This window comes from Vidua macroura, chromosome 17 (assembly GCF_024509145.1).
Source record: "Vidua macroura isolate BioBank_ID:100142 chromosome 17, ASM2450914v1, whole genome shotgun sequence".
Classification (NCBI taxonomy): Eukaryota; Metazoa; Chordata; class Aves; order Passeriformes; family Viduidae; genus Vidua; species Vidua macroura.
Genome location: NC_071587.1, coordinates 1,168,106 through 1,185,745, shown reverse-complemented (window position 1 = coordinate 1,185,745; position 17,640 = coordinate 1,168,106). Strand labels below are relative to the sequence as shown.

Here is a 17,640-nt window from a genome sequence, read left to right as displayed (position 1 = left end):
TATAATTTTGCTCTTAGAGAAGGGAAACTCTTTATATTTTAATGGATTGCCATGAAGCCATAAAGACCTTTCAATTAAGAAAGATGGGTTTTTAAGCTGTTGAACTCTGTCTATTGGGCAGGAACCTACTAACAGTCGTCTACCTCCTCACCTGATTGCACTTGACTCTGCTCTTCCTGGGTTTTTTGATGACCTTGGCTACTTGGATTTGTTACCTTGTCGTCCTTTTGATACTGTTTTCATTTTCTACATGAAGGCAGGCCAGAAGACTAGCCAGGAGGTAAGTGAAAGTGCAGAGTGCCAACTAGTCTATATTGTCTTGTTTCTAGTAATTTCCAAGTGAGTAAAGCATCAGTGCTGGTGATTAGAGTGGAGTGTCAGAACTAGTGCGAGCTACAAGTCACTGCATGCTCTCTTAATTTGTAGGTTGAAATACGCTGCTCACACTTAGGACTATTGTAACAAATTTAATATATTATTAAATACAGATAAGACATATACTATTAATAGTATTTTTATTATATGTTCTGTCCTTATTGTCCTTATTTGTAGTGTTCAAAAATTCAGATCAGAAAGGCATTTCAGCTTTGTTGGCTCAGCTTGCAGGGAAGGTTGCAGTTTGTTCCAGCAATGAGCAATGTCAAGGTATTTTGGTTTCATTCTAATGCTAAACACATGTTAAAAGAATGAAAAACTTCCTGCAAGTAAGGAAGTATTATTGCATTGTAAGTCTTTATGCTATAATATTTAGATTCAAAGGTGATTAGGTTAATCAGGTTAATTTGTGCAAATCTACGTTGTGACTTCTTTGTGACCTAGAAACATGCTAAGAGGGTTAATGGGCTCATTAGGAAAGGATGTTTCCTTAGTACCTTCTCATTCCATTCATAACTTTCGTAGTAAAGAGTAGAAGCGTGGCTTCTGTAATAAATGATTGTGCCAACTCCTTGTGTCACTGTGAATGCACAGTTGGCAGAACACTGCAGCACCTTCTACTTCAGTGTGGGACACAGTTCTTGAAACCAGGATCATCTGTCTGTGAGTGTTCAAATTCTCATTCAGAGTAGCCAGTGCAGAATCTTGTCATCTGCAAAGTCAGGTATGAAACAAAATATGCTAGGTCTGCCTTTGATCTGAGATGTGCACTTGCTGAACTAGCAGAATGTTTATATGCTCTTATGTCTTCCAGCCCACAATTACCCTGACTTTTTCTGAAGCACAGCTATGGTTTCAATGTGCTCAGTAATGAGAATTAATAATGATATTTCAGTGCAAAACTGATATTTCAGTGCATACTGCTGAACACTGTATGAGGCATTAGGATGGAGTGTCAGGACTATGTGGCTACACAAAGCCTCCAGCCTGGAAGCTTTCCTTCCAGCACCCATCCCTGCAATTTCTGCTTTGTTGAGGTCTGTGTCCCAATGTTCTGCCCCTGCACAAGCCAAAATGATTGATGCCTCTGCCACAAAACAAATTCCTGCATGGCCCAGAAAGGATGAATGGATTGTTTGTTCCACCAACGCCAATGGTTCTGGTACCCAAATCACACGTGTCCTTGTGTACTGTTTGGGCTCAATTCTCACTTGGTCATAATGAGATAAAAATTGCCTTAACATGTGGACACATCCCAGATCTCTGTCAGAAGTAGAATTAAAGTTTAACATGAACAGTACAGTGTGATATTTGATTAAAGTGCACACTTAATGCTACTGAAAATTGTTTTGGAAAATCTGTTTCATACTTTTAATGTGCTGTGACGCCTGCCCTTTAAATCACTCTATGTCATGTACAGGTGAGTAGTGAGAAAAATACATTTCTCCTCAAATTTTAACTTGGTCTAATAGTGAAAAGTGTCTAGAAAACCCTTGTGTTACCTTTGGTGCAAATGCAGGTTCTGCACTGAGTACTCAGTGTTTTTTCTGATGGGTGCTTCAGTCACCAGTATTGTTTCCAGCCATTTAATTCACTGGTTTACAGGCTTTGAAAATGCTGGCAGAAAGCCGAGTTGATTGAATAGGACAAGGCAAAGCAGGGTAGGGGGATGCTGAGGAGCAGGGAGTAATGTCCATGTAGAAAGTCTGGGGTTCCAGGCTTGTTCTGTAGCTATATTTGGGCAAAACCATGTTGGTGACAAAAATTGAATTAAAAAGCTGGAGAGGAAGAGGCTTGTTTCCTGCTTCTGTACCAACATGGTTCTGCTGGTGGTTTCAGATCCTGAAGAACATGGAGTCTTCCAGAATTGTTCAGCCCCACTTCCTGGAGTTCTTGCTGTCTCTGGGCTGGTCTGTTGATGTTGGGAAGCACCCTGGGTGGACTGGTCACGTTTCAACAAGCTGGTCAATCAACAGCTGCAGTGATGAAGAGGGACCTGAACAAGGTAAGACATAGTAAATGTCTTTTGTAGTAAATTAAGTTGTTTAGGCTCCTTTAGAAGACAATTTTCTTGCTCTTGTGTACCTATCTGAACACTGGCGCACTTTTTTTCAGTGGTTTTTTTGTTTGGTTTTGGTGGGGGTTTTTTTTGTTGTTATTTTTTTGTTTTGGGGTTTTTGTCTGGTTGGTTTTTTTGATAAATGATGTTTGCTAAAAAGCAATGTGTAAATATTAAATGAAGTTTCAAGTTAGAGTGAGCAAAACTGTTGTCTGTATGTTGTTGGGAGGAAGTAGCCTCAGCAAAAAAAATACCTCTGGGTTGTATTTTTTTAAATTTGAAGAGTATTTAATATATTATTCCAAAACAATATTCAGGTGAAATCTCTTGCAGATTGTTCTGTGTATTGGCAAATAGGCTTGAAATACTGTGTGATTTTTTTTTTTTTTCGTCTTCTCTAAGTAGATTTAAATGAAATATTTAAAGCTGCTGTTTATAGGTAGGTCCTGGAGGTGTTGGAACCTCCACATGGTTCTCTGTCTTGCTTCATTGACTCTGCTTTTTGCCACTAGAGCAACTCTTACCCTGAGCTTGTCATACATCACCCTGTCACCCAAAATGATCCTCAGGAATGTGAGCTAATATGCCAGGATGGGAAACTGGGGGTTGAGTTAGCTTCTCCCTTGGATAACTTGATCAGATCCTCTGGGAATTGGTAGTGTCTGGGCTGGTTTCAGTGTCACTGCTCCAAAGCCCAGACCTGTTCTGGGAGATCTCCAGAGCCACAGCCTCTGGTGGGCCACCCAAAGGCAGTGGTAAAGCTGGTGTAGCTTGTTCATCATCCTTGACCTGATGTTGACATCAGGTGTGACATCATTACAGCTGCAGGTGCTTAAGCAGCACTTGCTCTGCTGTCCATTCACTGTGTCTTAGGAGTGCCCTTCACCTGTATCTGCAGCCAGCTGGAGGCTTCTCCCTTAAGTTATGGAATAAAAGTACAAACCATAGAAGGCTGGAAGTGTTCGGGAGAGGTTAGAGTACAGAGGCATTGCTTTCCCTGAGCAAGTCAGGATGGATTACAGAATGGCTAGGTCTGGATTTAATTTTGCTTTAAGGACAGGGTCACGCTGTGCTTTCTCGAAGGAGCCCTCTGACATCCCCTTGCAGTGGCTGTGTCAGAACAACTGCAGAAGTCAGGGACCTGGTTTGATGTGGAATTTTCAGCTCAAATTTTTCCAGCCATTTGAATGAAAACACAGACCACTAAATAACTGAATTAATTCAACCAGCTTTGGGAAGAAGGAAACAGAAAAAGCATTCAGAAATGGAAGGGAGGAAGGGCAGGTTACTTCTAATCTGGTTCTGCTGGTGAATGAGCTGGAGCACAGGTCCCGCGAGGAGCAGCTGAGGGAGCTGGGAGGGCTCAGCCTGGAGAAAAGGAAGCTCAGGAGAGACCTTTTTGCTCTCTACAACTCCCTGAAAAGCATTGTAGCCAGGTCAGGGTCAGTATCCCAGGTAATGAATGATGAGAGGAAATAGCCTCAGTATAGGTTTAAGTTGGCTACTGGGGACAATTCCTTTATGGAAGGGGTGGTCAGGCACTAGCACAGGCTGCCCAGGACAGTGATGGAGTCACCATCCCTGGAGGGATTTAAAAGCTGTGCAGATGTGGGACTTGGGGACATGGGTTAGTGGTGAGTTTGGCAGTGCTGAGCTAACAGTTGGACTCAATGATCTCCATCCTCAATGATTCTGTAACTTTAAAATAGCTTCTGGTGAGTTGTGGTTAAAATAATTTCATGGGAATGTTTCCCTGCAGCACCCCCAAAATCAAAGAAATTCCTAAAGAGATGGGTTAGAGTTGTGGTGCTGCTCCTGGGGCACCTGTGCACTGGAGATGTAGGAATTTTTTCCTGATGCTGAAGAATGGCTTGGAGTCTTCAACATGTCTCTGGCCACTTCTCTGTCAGTATGCTGAATTTCACTGCTCCAGTGGCTTTGCTGAGGCAGTTATCCAGGAACTCTTCTGTAAACTGAATCAGAGAAATAATTCATTTTAAAGTCCTTGCTAGGGGGAGGAAAAGGGGGGAGGGATGTTCTTTCTCTGTTCTGATGGCCTGTATTGGCCAGTTGTGAGGGAATCAGCGGAGACCAAGAATGAGGACCTTTCTTGCATTGATTGGTGACAGATCTTTTTCTAACTCTGCTTGACAGAGAAAAGACTGAAGACAGCCTGTAGAAACTGGCTTGGAATTCTAGAATAGTATCAGACTGAAGTGATAAATGTTAGAATCCTTTGGAAATTGAATGACTAACTGCATGATGTTGCTAGACAGAATGCTCAGAGATAGATGGTAGATGAATTCTTGTGGCAGATGTGCTTACTAGAGTACTAGGAAATAAAGAATCCAGTACATTGGAAATGTGTTCAAAATGAAGCCACTCCCAACCCAAAATGACTTTTCCTTCAAGACAGTAAAAATATATATCTGAGAAAGGTTGTTAGCCATGAGATTTGACTCATTTAATTTTAAAATGAAATTTGCATTATTTCTTCTTGTTGATTGCACCCTGTATTTGAGGGATGGAGAGTGTAAAGTAGAGCTTACTTTTGGCTAAACTTTCCTTTTCTGTCCATTTCAGATGATCTAATTATCTCAGAAGATGTTGGGGCAAGTATTTTCAATGGGCAGAAGAAAGTGTTGTATTATGCAGATGCCCTGACAGAAATCGCCTTTGTTGTCCCATCACCAGTGGAATCCCTGAGTAAGATCTGTCTGTACATACTCTATACAAAAATGAAAACAACTTTTTTTTGTTGTTGTTTGAGAGCTCTTTCAGAAGCAAAACCTAAACAAATTAACTAAGTAGCGTGTTTAGACAAGATCCTTGTCAGAAAGGTATGGATGTTTAAATTACAGCATTGTAATCCTTAAACTCCTTCCAGATGTGGCATCTGTTCTGTACCTTTCTCTGAACCTCAGTAGATGTCCAGGCATGCACAGCAGTTTTGTTGTTGCCAGGGTGCTTTAGGTTGGACATGTGATTCACCATTAACTGGTGATGCCTATTTTTTTTTTTCCTTTCCTGTCAGTGATGTGCTCCTGCAGCACATACAGGAGTGTTTGTACCAATGCTAAGTAGAAAAACAACAGCTTTCATGGCATCTTTGGCATACTGAAAGTTGCCTGAAATAAAATATGGTGTACCCATAAGAAGGAGGAGACTATTCTATAGGAAATGGCTGGGATGTGTGTAAGTCCATAGGGAGTGCTTTACTGGCAGTCTGTTTCTGCAATAACTGGCAGTTATCTCCTAGCTTATCTTCCTGCTTATGAGGACTATATTGACTTGACCACACATTTATGCATGTCTAGTTTCAACAACCTTATATTTTTTAGTATCAAAACGTTATAGATGATGGCAGCTTAATTTTTTTGGTGGAAGAATAGATAAAGCCCATCTTTTTTTTCTTCTGTCTTACAGCTGATTCACTGGAAAGCAGTGTCTCTGACCAAGAAAGTGACTCCAACATGGACCTGCTGCCAGGAATATTGAAGCAGCAGCCTCTGACACTTGAACTCTTCCCCAATCATACAGACAATCTTAATCCCTCCCAGCGGGTAAGGCATTGAAAAAAATTTTGTTCGTTTGTTTTTGTTTTGTTTTGGTGTGTTTGGTGGTTTTTTTTGGTTTTTTTTTTTTGGTTTTTTTTTTTTGTTTTTGTTTGTTTGTTTGTTTTGTGTGGGTTTTTTTTGTTTGTTTGTTTGATTTTTGGTTTTTTGGGGGTTTTGTTTTTTTGGGTTTTTTTTTTGTTTGTTTGTTTGTTTGTTTTGTTTTGTTTTTTTCCTTTCAAGAAGCGTGCTGGCAATGCTCAGGACTTTTGATAGTCTATGATTTGGTTTCCTGGTATGTAGAGCTACTTGTTCCTTGCCATTAATCTTTGATATCTGCTTTGGTCCTGCCAGAATTTGCCTTTACAGTAGGAGATAGCAAGCTTACATTGCTTAAATATAACACTTAGACATGCTGAGTGGTAATAGTGTGCATCCTGAAATCTTGAAATGTGTGCAGGAGAAAGTATATGCAATATTTACAGAGTAATTCAGCCTCAAATCCATGCTTGGAAATTGAGGATGGATAGACATGAACACTTTTCCTACCTACCCAGTTACAAATACTGTCAGTTGTGTCTGAAGTACCAGAAGTTGCTTTTGTGCACTAACAAAGCAGAAAACCATGAACTGTTGTATCTGTAAGCGAAAGACTTATTACTGCTGATTACTTGTTTAGAATTCACCTCCAAATGTATATTTAGTTACTCATTTAAGGTCTTCAAGAACATTAAGAAAAACTTCTAACTGATTCAAGGTTGATTATATATATATATATATAAATATATATATAAGTTTATATTGAAAACCAGTAGGTTGGCAACCCAGTTTGCAGTGAGTAGTTCTAGCACAGCTGCCCCTGCTCAATAGCTGGCAGAGGTTGTACCTGGCTGAGATATGAATGACTGAGGAGCAGCTGGGAAATACTTGTTGGCTGCATTATTGGAGTCACGATGTTTGCAAATGCTGCTCTTCCTTTTTGTTCAAAACAGCTCAGTCCTACTTCTAGATCAAAGAGGATGCCTCAGGGCCGAACCATTCCACCAATGGGACCTGAAACCAAAGTGTATGTGGTCTGGGTGGAACGTTATGATGATATAGGTATGTACAACTTCTAGCTGTTCACTAAAGTAACAACAGGGCAGGAACCAGAGGAGAAACCCTGTTCTTTTTTTTTTTTTTTTTTTTTTTTAATTAAATAAAATGCTAGATCATGGAACCACAGACTGGTTTGAATTGGAGGGGACCTTAAAGCTCATCTAGTCCCAACCCCCTTCCATGTGCAGGGACACCTTTCACTAAATCAGGTTGCTCCAAGCCCCATCCAGCCTGAACACTTCCAGGGATGGGGCAACCACAGCTTCTCTGGGCAGCCTGTGCCAGGGCCTCACCACCCTCACAATTAAAATAAGTCCTAATTAATTGTTGTCTATAACAACACTAAGATTCTGAATAATTTCTTCAGTATTTGCGTTGTGATCCATCAGAGTGTACACGAATCGGTGGCATATGGAGGTCTGAAGTTTCCTGTAGTGCTGGCAGTACCTGTGAAATGCTGTAATGAACCTTCTTAAGCTCAGCACCCAAGGCAGGTGTGTTCCCCTGCTTTTGAGTTCTCCTCGGCTGTTGTCTCCTAGGAGTGGATCTGGTTTTCTTCCTTTAAAAAAAATGGCTTCTGACACCTGCTGCCTCTGCGCTGGAGGGATCATCATCCTCCTTGGTGTGATGGCGCCTTTGGAACGCCATATTCTCTCTCTTCAGGGGAGATGGTTTGTTCTGCACTCAGGGTGCCTGCTCCATGCTTTCTTTCTGCTCTGTTGCTCAGGCAAGCTCCTGCTCCTCATGCAACTTTGTTTCTTAGTTTGGTGTTTCCTCTCTGCCTCAGGGTACTGCTGCTCTGGGAGAGACCCAGCTTTGCTTATCCTGTTGCAGCCATGGCATGGCCATGGTGAGCAGCACTGAGGAATTCTTTGTCCCCAGAAGCTTCTTGTGTGCTGGTTCCAAGCCATGGCCAGGCCTCAGTGCTGTGTGAGAGTCTCTGTGCACTGGCCTAGCCCAGCAGTGTCTGCAAGACTGGCCAGGAACTGCTGCTTTATTCTGTCTTTGATTTCTAATCCTGGTTCCCAGTCTGGCAGTAAGGGTGGACCTTTGGAAGGAACTAAGGCCTTAATTGAGTAAAGCAACCATGGGAATGGGAGCAGCAATCAATAGGAAGCTTCCTGTTAAGTGTAGATATAAATTCTCAGGAAGACCACCTTGTCCACAGCATGTCCCTCAGAGCTTTACTGAGATGAAGAGGCAGACAGCAAGTTCTGCACCATCATTTTCTTGTCCGGACATTGGCCCAGTGTGTGTTCCAAGCTGATGTCCCTGACCCACTTCCTTCTTGGGTGGCAGCTAGACCCCTGTCACTGCAGGGGCAACAGCTGTGCTACACAGGCATGCTTCTGCTTGACTGTTTCTTTCAGCAGCCATAGGAATATCCCAGAGTTCTGGGCTTGAAGCTGAAGAAATGATTTTGTGAGCCTCAGTAAGCCTGGCAGTTGGATGGAGGGGAGGGCAGCTCTTGGAAGTGACTCCTAGCCCAGAGGCTCTGCCATATGGTCCATATGTTCTTGGCTTTTGCCTATGCTTCTAGTACATCTTTGAGTCTGGACACTGAAAAGCTGTCACTTCGTAGTCAAGGTTATCACTCTGGTGCCAACTGCCTGCCCTCCTTCTTGCTCCATCTCAGAGTGTCCATGGCTCACCATGATCTCCCTCTGCTTGCTCCAGCTGTTGTGTGCCCTTAGCATCCCAGCTTTGATGGCCACATCTGGGTTTGGGCCTTAGACTCCTTCTGCTGGAGGAACTGTCCTGCTGCCTGAACTGTACTTCTGTGAGTAACTCTCAACATCTCTTAACCCACGAACAAGGTGTTGGGAAGTGCCAAATCCCCTTAAGGGACTCAAGTTCTTACTTTTTCCTCATTCATGTTCATTATCCAGTCTTTGTTACCAATTGCATGGCAGCAGAGTTGTAGGTTATGATAGAGATCCACAGAGCTTGGATTTGAGGAAGAATATCATGTTTGTGGGATCAGGGCTCAAGGGAACCATAGGTGTGAGTGGTTGGTATTGTTCAATGCTCCTCACAGTATTCGGGAGGCTGATTGCTTGTGGATGGGTGAAGATGCAGTGAACAATAATTTGAAGGATCTTTTTGTGGTTGAAGTAGTTCATCTCCTTCCTGCTTTCATGGTTCGTCTAGAGATTCTGACCTTTGGGATGAGAGAATTTGAGGTTTGGGACCTCATCTGTTGAGTGCAGATGGCTGAGGTGTGTGTGCCCTCCATGACTGCTGAAACTGGAAGCCAAACAAAGATGCTAGCTGTGCAAGAACACTAGTGGTATAAATGCTTTAGGACTGTATGGTTTTGACTGATGATAAATAATCTTTCCTTGTACACACCAAAAAAAAAAAAAAAAAAAACCACACTGTATTAGATAAACTTTATTTGGTGCATCTGCATTTCTTACAGAAAACTTTCCCCTCCCTGATCTGGTATCTGAGACTAGCACTGGTGTGGAAACCACAGCCAATAGTAGCACTTCCCTGAGGTAAGGCCACTCTTATTTTCATTATTTTTATTGGTTTCTCAGTGGACTGTTTTTTGGTTGAAAAAGTGAAAGAGCTCTTCATATCACTGCAGATAAAATATAAATTAAAGAACAGAAAATGTGCAGTTTTATCTGAGTCTGTGATGAGCCTCCCTCCTGATTGGCTCCATTGTGAGGTGGTTAATGCTGCATACACACTGTCCTCTGGCTGCAGAGCTCTCCAGTCCTGTGGGAACAGAGATCATAGGCATGGCACAACTGACAGAGCCCTTCTGAGGGTTCAGAACATGCCCCAGGATCCTGCTGCCTTAGCCATGATGCATTTTAAAACTTTCTTTTAACACTTAAAGGGGTCATTAATTGAAACAGTGCTTTAAAACTGATTGAACAGTTGTGTTTTTCCCTTAAGATCTACCATTCCTGAGAAGGAAGTTCCTGTGATCTTCATCCATCCTTTAAACACTGGCTTATTCAGGATAAAACTACAAGGAGCAACTGGGAAATTCAACATGGTTATCCCACTGGTGGATGGAATGATAGTCAGTAGGAGAGCTCTTGGTAAGCTAAAGGGGTTTAGGATGTTTTTTGGTTTTTTTTTTTAATAATAATAATAATAATAATAATAATAATAATAATAATAATAATAATAATATAGCTGTGAAGTACATGGTCTGGAATCTTTCTTTGGAAAAAGTGTTAGGCATTGCTGAACAAATGAAAGCCATGCTGTTTGCAGCATCAGTGGGAGCAGGAACAGCAGAGGGAGCAGGGGGGCAGCCCTTGGCTGCCAGAATAGCAGGAGAGAGCATTGGAACTAGGAACAAGGCCTGTTTAAATAGGAGAAATCCAAAATGTGACCCTGGTATTTAGTACAGAGAACCAAGGTGCACCAGAGGGTGCTATGGAATTTGTTACTTTGCTGGCATGCTGTGTGTTCCTTCTGGTTTAGAAGCCAGACAGGGATTAAAACCACAGCAACTGAGGATTTTCTGATGTGTTCAATAAAAATACCATGCAGGCATGTGTTAACAGGTTCCATGTATGCCCACTGCCTTTTCCTCTGTTCCTGGATAAATTCATGGGACCTGTCCTGGTATTGGTGCTATTTAGCTTCAGTAACTGGAAGTCCCACCCAGCGAGAAGAGTACCCAGGACAGAGTAAAATGAAGTAATGAACATTAGGATACCTGTACATAACCATAAAGCTGCTGTTGGAGGTGACTTCCAGCTTCTGGGGCTTGTATGCTTAATTCAGTGATTGGCAAATTGAAGCCACACCTGGGCCCTTAAATAACATTTCTGAACTCAGCTGATGACAGTGGCTTTTACTGAAAAACTATCAGGTGTGTTTTCCTAGAGTTGGGCTTGTTTTTCTGCTGCATCAGGACTGTTAATATAGTGAAATTTTTCTCATCTCTAAGTTCAGCAGGTGTAGTTTGTGTGCAGTGAGGTCCTCTACATGTTTCTGTCTTTAAAAAGGAGCTTGTGAAACAGCAAAGGGGGTAAGGGATACTTGCTTCCTTAGAAGCATAGAAATTTCCTTTCAAAATAAAATAAGATAAAGTTAGCTGCCAGCTTTTGAGTGCTACTGCTTTGATTCCCCACCTCCTCCTCCATCCACATCCAGCAGTGTAAGAGGGGTGACAAAAGTGACAAGGCAGTGAGGGGAAGAGAAACTTGTTTGCAGCCACAACCCATCAGGTCTTTCCTCATCTCCTTTCCAAGGGGAAGGCTTTGCAATTCCTACTGGAAAAAGGTACTGACAGGTACTTTTTTCATTCTCAGGGCTCCCCTGGAATTACCTGTTATGACCTCAGGGCCCATCTAAGGTCCAGATGTGTGGCGTAGCTGGGGCTGTGGTACTGTGACTCTTGTGTTGCCTGCCCTGGGTTTGCCCTCTTGTCCCAAGGGTGCTTCTTCCAGGCAGCTGCTTGGCTCTGGCAAAGCAGAGGATACTCCTCCTTCTCCTCCGGTCAGTTTAGGGTACCACTGAGTGAGTCCCTTTCTTTGAAGGCCTTTACAAGCCTGGGGACCATGGCTGTTTGTTATCAACTGTTCTTGACTTGGTGATGCTGAGCATCTCCCCTGGGTTTAGATGGGACAGAACACAAAATTGTCTTCGCCTGGGAAGCCAGAAGAGGGGTGCAGGATTGAATTTAAACTTGATTCAAATGTTGTTTCTTTTTCAGGTTTTCTAGTGAGACAGACAGTAATAAATATTTGTCGGAGAAAGAGGCTGGAAAGTGACTCCTACAACCCCCCCCACGTCCGCCGAAAACAGAAAATAGCCGATATTGTCAATAAATACCGGAACAGGCAGCTGGAGCCAGAGTTTTATACCTCACTTTTCCAGGAGGTTGGGCTCAAGAACTGCAACCCCTAGGTCATTATCCTTCCAGGACAATTAGATCAGAGGTTGGTGGCTACACTAATGAAAACAGTTAAATAACAACAACAAATTTTCTCAGCCCTCCGGAATTCAGGAAATCCTGTTCTAGCACAAGTCAGCAGATACCGTGTGGGAGGAATGAGAAATGAATCTGAAACTTGCAGTTGGGATATTGAATTGATTCACCTACCCTCAGATTACTGATTTCCAGTCTTCCTGGATGCTAGCAAAATAATCTCTTCACCCAGTCATCCTTTCCAGACTAATTAGGAACTGTAAGTGTCTTGCTCTGAGGGGAAAACAAAGTAAAGCCATCTCTGCATATGAGGATGAAAATAAGAATATAAACAAACCTGCCATTAGACGCCTTGCTGCACCCACCTGTCCAAGGGCAAGAGAGCAGGATCTTTCCTTGGAGGAGGAGTCTGTTCCAGAGCATTAACTTTCCCTGTAAGAACTTCAGAGACATTTTGAGTCCCCCTTCAGTGTTCAACAGAAGATCCTTCATTGAGTGTAACCCATCTGTGTACTAGAAGCCAGAGGAGGAAGATTGCTTGGAAGAAGCAGGCCCTGAAATCCAAAGCCCAGATGCTCTATGTGGCCACTCCCTCCAGGGCTCCGAGTGAGTCTGTCTGCATACGAGACAACCACCATCACCTGATGTTAATGACTTTCTGAAAAGAGTTATTATTGGATAAGAGCTTTTGATTCTATAAAAGCGAGATGATGACTTTCAGGTCTGTTGCAAAATGTCACATTTAATTTCAGTAGCTTGATTTTTATTTTTTAGTTCTTTTTTTAATGCAACTATTTAATTTATTTTGAAGTGTCTGTATCACCTCCTCATCATTTCCATAAAATGCATAAACATTACTTGCCTTCCTACCATTGGATTGAAATCTGAGATTTTGGGGCTGCCTCCTCCCTGTTACTTATAGCATGAGCAGTTTTGCATCTTCTACAACACTTTTCAGAAGCTCCTGTTAAACAGACTAAACAACTCAAAAAGAAAATTCACTAATTCTTTTCCCCATTAATTCCAATGCCATGAAAGTCCCTTTGGAGTTATAATTCACATTGTTTTGAATCTTCTGTATATTCTCACATTCGGCAGCAACGCTTCCACCTAGGCCAGAAGTTATCATTTTCAGCCTGTGGCTTTGATGTGTTCAGGACTCAAAGGATGTGCTGGGAAAAGATGTTTACAGCTCCAGTTGGGATCTCAGAGGTGTGGTGGGTGTGGGCAGCCCTGGTAGCACCTCTGGCTCCTGGAACATCCCAGCTGGTGTTGCAGCAGGGAATTGTGGCTGACACTCCTGGGGAGGTGCAGCGTGACCGCAGCAGCATCCTGATCGCTTCCAGCACTGGATAATGGAAGAGGATGAGTGAGCAGGAATTTGGGGAGCTCTTCACATTATTTTCGAAGTGGTTTTAATAAGCTGTGCTATGCATTGCAGTAATACTTGTCAGGCATTGAATTTTGATATTTCAGACCTACTTTTTGCAACAGTTCTGACCTGAAGCAGTTTTAATTGTTTCATTACAGCTTACCTGCCAAGGACAGACCTCGCTCCTGGCTTTCCATGTGGTTTTTCACAAAGAGTTCATGGAAGCAGAGGCCCCTAAAAATACATGAGAAAGGACTTTGAGGTGGTCAGCCAAAGTGATGTGTGCTTGTGGCAGGGTACAAGTGCACTGACTTCTCAATTCAGGAGCTCTGGAATTTGATCCAGGTGAATAAAAAGTGAAAAGATGAAACCATCCAAAGAAAACCCCTGTAGCAGGATGTGTGCTGGCTGGCCCATACCTGTGTGCTGCCCAGGTGGCACGTGGCACAAGGAGCTCTGGGGCAGTGTTTGGGTGCATTGGCCAGGCTGTGCAGGGAACTTGGACAGCCTCATTCCTCTGCCAAACTCTTGCCAGGAACAAAATTTACCCACACTGTATGTACCTGTTGGATCTAATTAATGGCCAAACACACTTGAGCCCACTGGTTTAAAAGGCATGAGCAATGCATGTGTAACCAGTAAACATCCTGAGCAACCCCTGTGTCTGCACACTGATAGTGTAAAAGCATCCCCATCTACCATGGCTGAGTGTTATACAGTCCTGGCAGATACAGCACAGCTGCCAGGTGCTGCTGCCAGGCAGTTGGGAACTGTCAAGAAAGTAGATGGGCCTTGGGGCAAACCCTGAGTGGTTTCTGGCAGGGATAGCCTGGTAGACTGCCTGAAGATTTACTTTCTTTAAAAAGACCTGTTCTTGGCTGAAGGGTTGTCTTGGGTGTATTTCCATGTTCACCTAAAGACCCCCATGGGAGCAGTAACAGTTGTGAGAGCCATATGACTTGGCAGGAGTCTGGAAAGAAGGGAATTTGGGCACATTGTGGCCACTCCCAATGCCAGGGGATGGATGTATCATATATCATGTATCAGTTGAGTTGTAGAACCAGCTGGTGAGCAGGTTACGGGTGGTGTGACCTGGCTGTAGGTGGTGGGATTGGCTCTCTGGAAAGTTGAGCCTTTGGGAAAGTCACAGTTGAGTATAAAAATATCGTGATGCAAAACTGTGCTGCCATCTCTCATGGTTTGGGTGCTGGTCACAGCAGTGGGCACAGACTGTGCCAGTGCAGGGTGCCTGCAGGGACTGTCCCTCCTTCCCCAGGATGTGTGGAGGTCTCAGGCTTCATAACCAAATGCACCCCACCAGTCTGGGAATTAATGTCCATCTCCTCTCAAAGTCTGACCAAATTCCAATAGCTTTAGCTAGTCCAGGGTACTGTCTTGAGAGCTTTTCCCCTGAAAGGTCAGAGCAAATGAGGTTTATTTCTGTGGTGACTTGCAAGAGTTATCCAAGAATCCAGATTTTTTTTTTTTTTTTTTAGTATCACAAACTGCTGCATAAAATTCCTGACTTGATGCTTGAGTTGCTTGGGTCAGCATCCCTGTACATCAGAGGGGATGAGCGCTGACACCACCCCCCACCCCCTGACCTGCAAGTGTTCCACAGTAATTAACCTGGGGCCACTTTTCATCAAACCTTTCAGTTTGGGTTCATAATTCTGTTTAAACAGAGCTGGAAGTGACCACTGTCGCATTGTTAAACACAGTGTTGAAATTACGCTTTAGTACCTTAATAGAGACTTTTGAAGAAAAGCTATTCTTTTAAAGGTACTTCTAGGAAGGCATTAGAACCTTACAGCAAGCAGGAGAAGGGGAGGACAGTGCCTGTGGAAATGGGTGCATCTGTGGGTAGCAGTGTGCAAGGCTGGAGGGAGGAGCAGCCCTGGCTGCCCAGGGCTGTACCTGCTGGGTTCTCCATAGGTCCCAGTGTTTCTTTTCACAAGGTTCTGCATGCCCAGGAAGAGGAGAAAACTAAATTTTCAGCCTCACAGACAAATTTGATACATTTTCCTGATTGTGTAATTGAGTGATACCTTTGAAGGCAAACACAGCCCTTTTCCCCATGGATTTAGCAGGAGCAATTAGAAGTGAGAACGCCAGATATCCTGTGCTTCAATCATAGAAAATTTGTATGAATTCCTGTTTGTTGCCAAGACATGAACATTCTGTTCTTACTGTATTTTTCTGTAAATATTCTTGGCGCTAAGTTGTAAAGTAAAGGTAAAATGTAAATATGAACATGTGAACTATGTTCTGTTGTCTCTAGTACTTTATCTCTTATTTGTTTAGGGAAGGCACACAAAGGCTTGTTTGTATTTATGCCAATTCTTTGTCCAGGAGAAACACATCAAATATTGAATGTAACACAATTAGTCCAATAAATTTTAAAGATTCTTATCTAGTAACTTTGCACTGGTCAATTTTTAGTATTTTCCAAAACCTTGGAAATTCTACAATGGAGATGTTTCCCAGGAAAACAGCAGACAGAGGTAGTAGAATTGCATACCCTCTGCACCTCAGTAGCTCTGGGAACAGTGAGGCTCATAGGTGAGAAAATCACTTTGCATCTCAATAGTCTGGGGAGCAAAAACATTAAAGACTGGCTTTTGAAGGGAGCCTGATGTTCCTGCAATGCCAGTGTTCTCCAGTCACTCCATGTGCTGCTTCCCATCTCAGGTGTGGACACCCACCCAGGACAGGGAGAAGCCGTATGCTTCAGGTGCAGAATCCTGTGAGAGTGAGGGCTCTGCTGTCTGGGCAGAGAGGGGAGAAATCCAAATCCTCAGCTTTGGGTTTGGAGAGGAGCTGTGCAGCAGCGGGGGCCTGTGTCCCACAAGGGTGATGCACCCAGCGAGCCCTGGGGAACCGAGTGGGTTAGGGAGAGGGTTTGCCAATGCCATCCAGCCACATCCCCATGGACCATCTCTGAGCTCCTTAAGGAGGGGATGAGTTCCCAGTGTGGGTCGGGGCTGCAGGACTTACATGTGTTGGTACAGGGGCTGTTTCTCTGGCAGGGGCCCTGTGCTGTCCCTGGGATTTCACCTTCGCAGCCGCTCTGGTGCTTTGCCCAAGCTGCCCGACCTGCGGACTGGAACGAAAGCACTGAAGTGACTGGTCCAGAAACCTCAAGCTGGGATTTGTGAACATTTGTTTTCCTGCTGGCTTCATCTTCAGTAACTTAAGCTGGTGCCACCCATGCAAGCTCCTCACCATGATACTTCAGGGAAAGTGTGGTGGGTTCAGAGAGAACCCTTCGGAGGTTCTCTCCCAAATTTGCCCTAAACCAGGACAGAAGGTTAAGGCAGGTCCCACAGTGATCTCTGAAGAATCACAAACATGTGTGATAAACAGTTGAGTATCTTCCTCTGCAGTCCCAAATTGCAGGGCCAGGTGCGGGAAGGGCATTCCGGGGCTGGTTTGGAGCCTGATGCTTTCTTCTTTCCTCTTGGAGAGGGGTCGATACTCCCAGCTGTTTTGGGAGGCTGGAAATCTCACTTAAGACTTTGGATTGGAAGTGGGTCTCTATCAGCTGAATTTTGGAACAGGTGGTGTTTGGCAGATGCAGCCTGTGTAGGTGCACAGTGGGGAACAACCTTCCTCTCTGAGCCCAGGAACTCAAAGGCAACTCCAGGCTCCATGGCCTCCAGGTCCTCGAGGCAGGAGGGCCCAGTTGGAAGCAGCTCCTTGGTTTCTGTGAAAGCTTCCCCATGCCCCTCAGGTGCTCCATTCCATGTGAGTGGAGTGACCTGACACCACCAGGTGATTGCTGCAAAAACAGAAATAATAAATCCTGGGATGAGGCAGGAGTGGCCGCAGTGTGAAGCACCCCTGGCTGTGTCCTCTGCCACAGGCAGAAATGAGATTTAACTTCTAATTTGTTGTTAATGAAGGGGAGCTGCTCTGTGGGGCACACATCAGCTGGCAGCACCCCATGTCAAGCAGAGGAGCTGGTGGCAGGTTTGCCATGGGAGTGTAGAGCAGATGACTCCTCCCCAGTGCCCTCTATTTTCCTCAGCTATTCCTATAAACTTCCTGAGGAAGAAGAAGCATGGCACACTGACACCCAAGATGCCTGTTCTTACTGTAGCACAGCTGCTTTTGACCACAAATGAAGCCAAATTGCAGTACAGATAATTTTCCAGGGTGAAATGTAATTTAGTTACTGCTTTAAACTGAGAAAACATTTGGCTGCCTGCAGTGAACAAATGTCTGTCAGGACATATCAGGTAGTGTCTGAAGGTGGAACTGGGGTGAGCCATGG

General features: G+C 43.8%; 1 protein-coding gene across 4 annotated transcripts in view; it reads left to right on the top strand.

Moving 5' to 3' along the window:
• The window catches only part of RALGAPB (Ral GTPase activating protein non-catalytic subunit beta), a 62,248-nt gene extending 46,464 nt beyond the window's left edge, over positions 1–15,784 (top strand). For all 4 annotated transcript variants that reach the window (XM_053992819.1, XM_053992818.1, XM_053992820.1 and 1 more), the window contains 8 exons: positions 122–280; positions 2,215–2,380; positions 5,018–5,140; positions 5,861–5,997; positions 6,981–7,089; positions 9,509–9,587; positions 9,997–10,145; positions 11,777–15,784. In XM_053992819.1, the coding sequence (XP_053848794.1) occupies positions 122–280; positions 2,215–2,380; positions 5,018–5,140; positions 5,861–5,997; positions 6,981–7,089; positions 9,509–9,587; positions 9,997–10,145; positions 11,777–11,970 (1,116 nt within the window). In that variant the 3' untranslated portion in view covers positions 11,971–15,784. The remainder of the gene's footprint in view (positions 1–121; positions 281–2,214; positions 2,381–5,017; positions 5,141–5,860; positions 5,998–6,980; positions 7,090–9,508; positions 9,588–9,996; positions 10,146–11,776) is intronic.
• The last annotated feature ends 1,856 nt before the right edge of the window (positions 15,785–17,640 follow it).